General features: G+C 40.5%; 1 protein-coding gene across 2 annotated transcripts; it reads left to right on the top strand.

Moving 5' to 3' along the window:
• Positions 1-1,426: 1,426 nt before the first annotated feature.
• On the top strand, positions 1,427-9,455 carry NUP42 (nucleoporin 42). Of its 2 annotated transcripts, XM_072854142.1 has the most exons (7): positions 1,427-1,559; positions 2,576-2,843; positions 4,166-4,260; positions 4,575-4,651; positions 6,715-6,801; positions 8,518-8,602; positions 8,739-9,455. In XM_072854142.1, exons 1-7 carry the CDS (start codon positions 1,442-1,444, stop codon positions 9,305-9,307), a joined length of 1,299 nt encoding a protein of 432 aa, XP_072710243.1. In that variant the 5' UTR covers positions 1,427-1,441; the 3' UTR covers positions 9,308-9,455. The 2 variants fall into 2 exon arrangements, with proteins under 2 accessions (XP_072710243.1, XP_072710244.1); XM_072854143.1 differs by lacking the exon at positions 8,518-8,602 and having other exon boundaries at positions 8,739-8,894.
• Positions 9,456-9,774: the final 319 nt, after the last annotated feature.

Here is a 9,774-nt window from a genome sequence, read left to right as displayed (position 1 = left end):
GAACCAAGTCATTAAAGATACTTTATAGAAGTCTTCTAAAGTTGCACATGGTTATTAATCTCTGGTTTATAAGCATATAGCTCTGTAAATGTTTCCAGCCAACATGATAGTAAATTTCTTCCAGTATAGAAGTTCAGCTTGTCAAGCTATCTGTGTCAATACTGTGTACATCTTCCAACTTCTGGAAAACTATACAAGTGATGTATGTACATCTGTCCTGCTCCCATGCTAGTTTATTAATAATCTTCATCCTAATTTTGTCATCTCCCTTCTAACTTGCTAATTTTTTCAGATCTGTTTCTATGAGACTATGGAGTTATCTTAAAAAGTTAGTGCTTGCCTACCTCTACCTTGTGCATCGCTGGTGGCGTGGATTTTTAGTCTGTTTTAGATCCTCCAAGTTCTCATAAGTAGTATAAATTCCTGTTTTCAAAGTCAGTGCTTCTTTGTAGACTTCCTCCTGGGTTTCTTCCTCATCCTAACAACTCTGCATGTACAGAAAATAGTAGATGCGCTCATGGGCTTAATAGTAGTTTCTGCAACTCAGTTCTTTATTTAGTAGTAAGTGAATGCTATAAAACCTTTTTTTTTCTGTTCCCCCTTGCCTTTCCCTTTTTCTGAGCCACTGCTGTCTTGGATCCTTAATTCTAAAACACTGTAAAACCTGGAGTGAACTGTGCACTGCTTAGGTTGCACAGACCGTTTGATTTTTTTTTTTTTTGTATCTGCTTTTAAAATTGTGAAGCACCTTTCAAGGGGTTAATAACTCTTTTAAAGCTACTGAAAACCTCGTAAGTGCGAAGAAGGAAAAGACTTGAGAGAAGTAGCTTGTCCTGTAAACGCGCGCACCAGCCCTCCTCTCCGAGGGGCCATCCCGGTGGCAGGGCTGTCCGCTACTCCTCAAACCCGTCTACGCTTTCTTAATGGCGCAACCTATGTGCAAAGTGACGATGCTCGTGCTTACCTACACCTGGTAGGTTTTTCCCTCGACTTTTGTGCCCCGGCCCGTAGGCTCGGACATCTTCTTTCGCTCCGGTTGAGTACCTGAGCTGAAAACGGTCCGGACGGCCATACTCCTCTGTCCCAGGCCCTGCCGTGTGCCGCCATGCGTGCTGGTGAAGCTCACCGGGCGACAGCCCGGCGCCAGGCGGGCGCTTGTGCCTCCTCCGGCGCAAGGGAGCCGGAGCCCCCGGCTCCCATAACCGCTCTTCCCGCAGCACCCGCCACCGCCGTTAGCGGCGCGGCGCGGCTCGCGCGGCGGCGGTTGGGCTCGTTGTGACGACGGTTGCCCGGGGCGGCAGCGGCGGAGGCGAGGCGGGCGGCCATGGGCTGTCGCCGGGGCTCTGCCTCCTCCCCGCCGCCGCGGCCCCGCCCCGCTGCGCGGCGCCCGCCTCTGACGTCAGGGCGGCGGCGCTTGGCGGCGGCGGGGCGCGGGGCCGCCATGGCCATCTGTCAGTTCTTCCTGCAGGGCCGCTGCCGCTTCGGCGAGAGGTGCTGGAACGAGCATCCCCGCGGCGGCGGCGGCGGGCGCCATGGGCCCTCTGCGCCCCACTACCAAGGTACCACCGAGCGCGGCGGCCCGGCGCCCCGCGGCGCTGAGGGCGGGGGTGAAGGCGCAGGGCAGGGCCGCCCGGCTGCCTGCGCAGCCTCCAGCCCGGGGGGCGGGCGGCTGGAGGTGCTCGCTGAGCGCTTGGCGGCGCGGCCCCCGGTGCCCGGCCCGGGGCTCCGCGCGGCCCGCTGCTGGCGGGAGCTCCGAAGCAAAGCGGCCCCGCTCTCGTGTCGCTTGCCTCGGGCTGTCGGCGGTAGCGTCTGGTTTGGCACTTGTGGAGGCGGGCTCTGGCGAAGGTGCCGCAAGATGTGCCCCAAGAGCGGAGAAAATAGGAAAATAACTCTGGAAACTTTGCTTGTGAGAACAGCGAGCGAGTTTCAAGCACCTGCGTGTTGTACCTTTTGAAGGTTGTTTTCATTCTAGTTGGATATGGGTCTTCGGAAGCTTTCGGTATGCAAGAGGCACGACAGGGAATGCCATTCAACAGATAGATACAGTCATGGCCAGGCAGTAACACGACTGCAGCTGCTTATCTTCATACCTGCTGAAGGAGGCGGGGAGGTTGCCTGTAACGCGCACAGATGTGTCCAAGCTCTTAAAACTTAACTTGGGAGGTCTTTGCTATGCAGCAGAGCCTCTGCCATAGCTATGTAGGCAGGAGGCCCTAATGTAAATGTCCTGTGAGTTAAATTTATTTTTTTTTCTGCTGGTAGTTACTTTATGAAGCAACGTAAGCAAAACCGAAACAGTCTCTTTTCTGCAGTGCCACCTATAGTTGTTGTTGGCATGGTGATGCGAGGAGGAGTTCATATTTACCTCCTATTCCAGAAGTACCCTGGGTAACTCACTAGGTTAAGCTCACTAAATAGTTAGGTTAACTCATTAGGAAAAAGCTATATTTTCTTTTCAAACTTCTTATTGCCACCATAAGAATAGTTATACTTGCAGGTTTTGTTGATGTTGTATTGTTTGATATCTTAATGATTTAAAATTTCTGTTGTTTGCTTTTTCTTTTTTTATTGGAAGGTACTAGCAGAGGAGGAGGAGGAGGAGGAGGAGGAGGAGGAAAGGGTACTGCTAACCAGAGATACACTAATGTTATCCAGCCATCTACCTTTAAGTCTAATACGTGGGGTGGCAGCAGAGATCACGGAAGAGGATTTTTTGGCTCCTCTGATTTTGGATCATCAGGCGGCAGCAGCAGAAATGCAGACTTTTCGCAGAACAGATTCTCTGCGTTAATGAACAGTCAAAATATTGCTGATGGCTATAAAGATGAAGAGGAGAGACTTCTGTAAGTTATAGTCCTGTCTCACTGAAAGCATTTAGAATGAGACGTTTAAAAGCATGCTTACTAGAGATAATGCAGAGGACATGACTGTGAGGAGGAAGCTGGGACATGTAGTAAGAACCATAGAAAAAACTGCTTCCTTTAGTTCTCTTGAGTTATGCTGGCATGGGAAGAAAGCGATCCTTGTTTTGAACCTGGACTGGGCAGCTAGACAACTGTGGTATTAGTAAGATGGTATGGTATTTAAGTTGTGGGCAGGAGGATAAGGAAGGAAACAAAGATTTCAGTACTTGAAAAGAAGGGGTCAGAGCCCCTTGGACAACATTTCAACCATTTTTTAAAAAGTCTTTGAGAAAATGAACTATTTGACTTCGTTTTCCTGACACTTAAGATAACAAATTGTTCTGCCAATAGCAAAACCATTGAAACCTGGTTTTGCATGTGTGTATGTTAGAGTCAGTTGAGAGTGACCAGCAGGTTCAAGGCGATTACAGAGCAGGTGCTGAGAAGCAACAGGCAGTGTGATTTCCTGAAGAAGCAAGGTTTTGGAACCACTTTCCATTATTTTTTTAAGATTACATTAAGAAAATGCTTAACAGATTATATATTCAGCTTCTCAAACATGAATGTATATTGTGTTGCAAACATCTGAAATACTTAGAATCTTTGTTTGTTTATTACTATGTAGTGATCTGCTTATCCACTTTAGTTTTTACCCTTTCACTGTTTGTTTACATTTGGATTTACTTTTGTTGATGTAGCTTCTATTTCTCTGCTTTTGCAATGTCTGGATTTTTATGCTTGTGATTCTTTTCCAAAACTTACATGGAATACTTACCTCTTTTGTTTCCTCTTTTTTTCTTTTTCTTTTTCCTGAATTTTATTTGGGATAAAATAAATTTGCTATTTAATACTGTGCATGTTCATTTATATTGTAAAATCATCTAGTATTGAGAAGGTTTTAAATTCTATTGTGATCTACAGATTCAGGGAAAATCCTGTGACAGCATATGCTATACAAGGATTAAAAAATACTTTGTGTGTTTTGGGATTTTTTTTAAGATCTGGTTTGATTTACTTGCAGTTAGATGATGTAAAGTAAAATGCTTTGAAGGGACATTTATGTATCTTGCCGAATGAGTGCACTTTTTCCACAGAGAACTGAGTACTTCTCTTGTTCCTTCTGACTAGTGTCACACTTCATTAGTTTTCACAGTAGCAGGTATTTGAATGTGACTTTGGATTCAAACTAGGCAATTGCTTCTGGTGGTTTTGTTTTGACCTTATAATTTCATCTTCATCTGTGGTTTTGTTTTGTTTTCTAGCGAATGTGTAGTGAAAGACATGGAAATTTGGGAATCTTCAGGACAATGGATATTTTCGTCTTATTCACCAATGAAAGAAAAGCCGAATGTCTCGGGTAGGTAATGGTTTTAGCGTTGCTGTGTATTGCTGCTATTTAGGATATTTCTTATGCTTGTCCACACTGTTTTACCTCCATGGAACCATTTGCAAGGTGATGATTTGCCTTGTGATGCAACAGAAAGGAATATTGGATTATGGCAAATTCATTTTGGACAGTCACGTCTTTGAAGTTCTGCAATGAATCCTTTTTGTGTCTCCAACTTTAACTTACAGATAATGTACCAAGGCCCATTTCTTCATAACTGTAGAGGGCAATTGGAAATATTAATATATTTTCTTGGAGGTTTTTGATTATTCCTCTCCTTACAGGCTTTCCAGACTTCTCGCCAGAAGAGTTGCATCTGGAGTATTATAACTGCAGAGCAAACAATAACATTCAGAACTACGTAAGTATTTAAAAATTGCTGACTTTTTATGTGAACACATTTCGAGATAGGACTTGTTACTATTCTTCAGGTGGCAACTCTTGACTCATTTAATTACCAAACTCTAGGAGATTATCAGAATGCCAGAATATTTTTAAATTACTGTGCACCAAATAGAATGCAAAAATAGCTGCTAGTCAGTATGCTCCTCTTTCTGCCTGAGACCACAGGCTAAAACTGTCAGATCTGGGCTTCTACAACTGGTGGCCTAAATGTCTAGACACATTAGCTCCTTCAAAAAGTGGTGGCAATAGACTTTTAGCTAGTCGCAGTTAAATGTATGGTCTTTCTAAACCTATACACTCCTTGTCTTAGTCTTGTCCTTGCTCTTATGTGTTATTTGTAGAAGTTATTTGAATCCTGTCTCAAAAGTTTAATACTTTGTATGCTATTAGTCAGTTTGATTGTTACAGCTGGATATATAGCGCCTTAGGTAGAACACTGAGGAAGTTTATTTGACCCTGTTCTTTTACATACCTTTATTGCATGGAATTAATGCTGAAAATAGCAGATACTTCTAAAGGAGTTTATAAATTTCTAGAAAAGAAGTAATATATATGTTTTTATATATATCTCTCTCTCTAATTTTTATGTATTGTTCCTCACTCGTAGTCCTATCAGTGTCAAGGAAGCTAGCACAGTTCAATGTCATGCCAGGAAAGGAATTAGGCTATTGGGTAGACACAAGTACAAATTCAAGCTACATTGCACTCTTTCCTCTTCCCCTTGGTTCTGTATTACAGAAGGAATTGCTGTTGTCACCACTCCTGCTTCACATGTTTAGAATTACCAGAATTGCATTTTCAGAGACAGATTTTTTTTAAAAAAACCAAAACACTTCAATTAAAAAAATAAACTGAAATGATTAAACAATACACTATGCCTGCCTATTAAAAAAAAAAAATTGTGGCCTCACTGAATGCAGGTTCATGAAAGTCTCAGTGTATAGGTGGTAACTGTATGATACCGTTCTCTCACAAAATGTTTAAGTACAACATGTCTTTTCCAAAGCATGTGTTTTTCTTCTTAAACTGGGTCAAAATCTGAATTTTCCAGTCTGTTGTATAAGAGCTGATACCAAGCAACATGATTGTCCAGCATGTGACTAGACACAAAAGAATTATTGATGTTTGTGATGTAAGACCCTTTTGAAAAATTAAGGAATTTATTTACAAAAAGATTACTTATTCCACTCTTGCAGGCATTTGGGACATTATGTGTTTTACTTGGTTAGATTTAAGGAAAATTCAGTTAGGCCAGGCTTTGAATAAGGTGTGTTGATAAACTTAAATGTAGGAAATTCAGGTTTGAAACTCCTGAAAAGTAAGTTATATAATGACTTTCCAGTTTCTTGTTTACTCACAGTTATCAGATAGACACAGGTACTATTTATTGCTGTATATGTTCTGTGCAGTAATCTGTTGGATCACATTAAAGGGGCTGATTTAAATTAAGGAAGTTAATTTCTGCAAAGCTAAATATTTTAGGATGATACTATTAAAGTGTTCTGAATTATAATGTTTTGAAAGTGGGCATTTTTTTTTCTGAAAATGTGGGAGAAGCTAAGGCACATCTTAGGACTTCAGCTTAATGAGTGAGCAGGTAAGTGGACGAACCAGAAATAAAACAAGGATTGAAGAGTTTGTTGTCTTATACTTAAAACTTATATATTTTGTGTGTGGTTTGCTTTTTTTTTTCCCCCCACAAGCACCTAATTCAGATAGTGATAGAACTTAGATTTAGAAAGCCCCAGGACATTTTTTTAATCTTATTGTTACCCTTAAATCAACTTTTTAACTTCATGTAATAGTAAGAGAATTGAAAGGAATTATCTGTTCATAACAAAAATTTCAGCTTCTCACCTTGAAGTTTCAGGAAAGCAAAAATCTTGTCTTCTTACCTTAATGAAGTTTCTTTTCTAGTTCTAGAAATCTTTCAGTTTAGTTGCCAGATCACTCTATTTTCATTTTTTTTTTAAGTCTTCACCAATAATGTAAACATGCTTTTCTTTTCCCCCTTTTTAGATAAATTCTGTCCAACATTTAGCGGAACAATGGAAAAATCGGCTGCTTCAGTTGAAAGCTTTAAATGCATCGACAAAAGCAGCTTTGGTAAGTGTTAATGAAAGGTAAAATGTTTCTGTTCCTAATGTCATTTTTTTACTAATCTTGGGCAAATGTTTTTCTTAGATTCATGGTTTTTTAGACTCATTCCACCAAACTGTCCTGCAAATGCCAATGTTAATTTCTGCCACAAAAATTTCTAAGACATGATAGCTGTAATATGCCACCTTGTTTTTAATGAAGAGATCTTGCAAATGTTCCATAGAAACTTCAGCTGTTATCAACGTATTTAACTACACTTCTACTAACTTTATATAAATAGGTGATAGGTATTGCTTTGAAGATCACAGGATACTATATTTTACAACCAAATATACATGATTCTTTTAGGGCATCTTTGTTTGCACCTAAATAGCTGAGCCATGAAAATGTTTGATTCCTAGATTCATTGGCAAGTTTGGTAGATCTGTGAACTGTTCTGAAAATCTCAACTACGATGTGTTATATTCTGGCACTGCAGCCTTGAAAAAAAACAGCTGGTATGAAAGTGTTTGCCTGACTGGTGGCACAAAGACCTTGACAGTAATCTTAGAACGCTCCTGGGAACATTAGAGAAAGTGGAAAGGGTGTAAGGAGGAATCACATAAGATAATAACAATTGCTGTTTGAATACTGCTTCATCTCTCTATGTGGTTTTTATAAGCGATAGAAATGTGACTGAATATTCTAGCACTGCCTGAGTCAGGTGAACGTGAAAGCCTATGAACAGTTTTGGGTCTTACATCCACCTTTCTCTGGAATGATGAAATCAGTGAATTGCAGGCGGGTATTATAAAACCCTTTAGTTAACTAAGGAAAGTAGTGTATCAGGATGGTTCCATGTTAGCAAGGCAGCAGCTGGATCCCAGGTTTGGAATACTATCATTGCAAGCCACATGAAAGTAACCATAGCTTAAGGTTGGGATCCGATCAAGTACTTGTACAGTAAGAGGCAAATATTCACCGCACCTTTTCCTCCATGTGCTGATGTTGACTATTCCAAGGTATAATCAGCAGACGAGACCAGAATTGTCCTCCAGGCCATTTTAGGATAAATAGAGCATTTTGGTAATGCCAGAATGAGAAATTCACAGATAGGTGGGAGGAAAACTGTTTGGATAAAATTTGAAGATAAAAAGAGTAGTTGTTCCTGGGAAGGTGACAAACACTTGTGAATCTAGATGTGTCATTAAGGAATGCTTGAATTAAAGCCAATATTAAATAATCAGGGAGACAGAGTAAGTTGATTTAAGTGGAGTCTGCATGAATTGCATTAAAGTTTTAGTAATGTGATCGTACTCTTTGGTATGGTCAATGCTGAAGGTGAAGAAGTGGGATTTGGGCTTTAGCACAGAAGACTAGATGTGCCAAGGTGAGAGAACAGACTAAGTCAAAGCAATGACATAGATAGGGTCATAAAGCACTGACTGAAATAGGTAAGAGATGAGAACGAGAGCTGGAAGAGGTGTTCAGGTCATTGACTGACAGACAAAAATCTGTAAATTGTAATATACTTGTGTTTCTGGAGCGTTTTACAGGGAATAGTGTATAGCCTTAAAGCATTTTGTTCATAGCTGCAATCATGATGAAAGTAATCAGTGTCTAACGTAGTCTAAGTTGTATTAAATTGGACTGGGCAGCTATATTTTTGCTTCAAGTATTTATTGAAAGACATTTCCCTGTTTTGGAATCTAGTTTTCATTTATGTATTTGGAATTTTTTAAGCTATCTGAATTAAAGAACACGGTCACTCAACCATTGCCTTCCTTTGGATTTGGAGGACAGCAAACATCAAGCTTTGGGTTGTCAAGTAAGTTCCTGCATTAAGAACCAACAGTTAAACATTTTCTTGCATTTTTCTTCTTCTGCGTTATTGAAATATGGTAGTGGTTTAGTATCACAGGTGTGCACATTCTAACATTTTAAAATTAATTTTGTAATTGCAGGCTTTTCTGTGAACAGCAGCAGTAACAGTGCTAGCAGTTTCTCCTTCAAAACAAGTTCCAGTCATGTCAGTGCATCATCTGGAAACACCCCTGCTTTTGGGAACTCTTCTGCTGGTTCTAATCCTCCTGCATTTGGTGTGACGTCCTCTCCAAGTGTATCCCATTCTGTTGGTTTTGGCAGCCTGGCGGCTCCATCTGCAGCCTCCTTCTCATTTAAAACTTCTGAAACAACTAGCAGTTTTGGAACTTCTGGGTTTTCAGGGTTTGGCAATTCTTCTGCTGTGAACTCTTCAAGCACCACTCCGCTTACAGCGTTTGGAGCTTTTAATGCAGCAGTAGCAGCTTCTCCCTCACATTCAAGCAGTACTTTATTTGGACAGACTGCCACTGCCTCTGGACATAACATAACATCAGCGTCTTCTGCAGTCACAAACAATACTACATCAGAAAAGTTATTTACACCAAAGAGCGAATTATCAGCTGAAGAGTTGAAACAATTCGAAGCAAAAAAGTTTACGATGGGAAAGATTCCTCTTAAGCCACCACCATTAGAACTTTTAAATGTTTAGGACTTTTAAGTTTATTCTGAAATAACATGTTTTTGTAACTTCTCTGATACCTCAACTAAACAATTTTGTGGTTGAGTAATGAAATAAAATGTTTCTGTTTGAGTTAGTTTTTAAGTCTTCTGCAATAATAAACTCATAGGTATAAACATTTGAACATTGTATTTTGTCATTTCTTGGTTATTTTGGAATGGACCTTTTACATCCAAGAAATTAACTAATGAAAATAAAATTTAAAGTTCCCTTTTATATTCTGTACTGTGAGATTCTGAGCAAAAACTATATTAAAAAGGTTTTGTCAAAAGTCAGAATGCTTTGGTGAGGTATTCACAGCCTACTGTGAGTGGAATGCTAGAAAGAAATGGTTGCAGTGCAAGACTGCTTGTTGTTGGACGACCTTGTCTTTTGCCTCTTATTTCAAGGGTTCGTGCAGCTTTTGACAATTGTGTTTGGAGATAGAAGGCTCCTGT

The sequence above is a fragment of the Ciconia boyciana genome, chromosome 2 (assembly GCF_034638445.1).
Source record: "Ciconia boyciana chromosome 2, ASM3463844v1, whole genome shotgun sequence".
NCBI classification, from domain to species: domain Eukaryota; kingdom Metazoa; phylum Chordata; class Aves; order Ciconiiformes; family Ciconiidae; genus Ciconia; species Ciconia boyciana.
The sequence above is the reverse complement of the archived record's forward strand: the minus strand, read 5'-3'. Positions and strand labels throughout refer to the sequence as shown.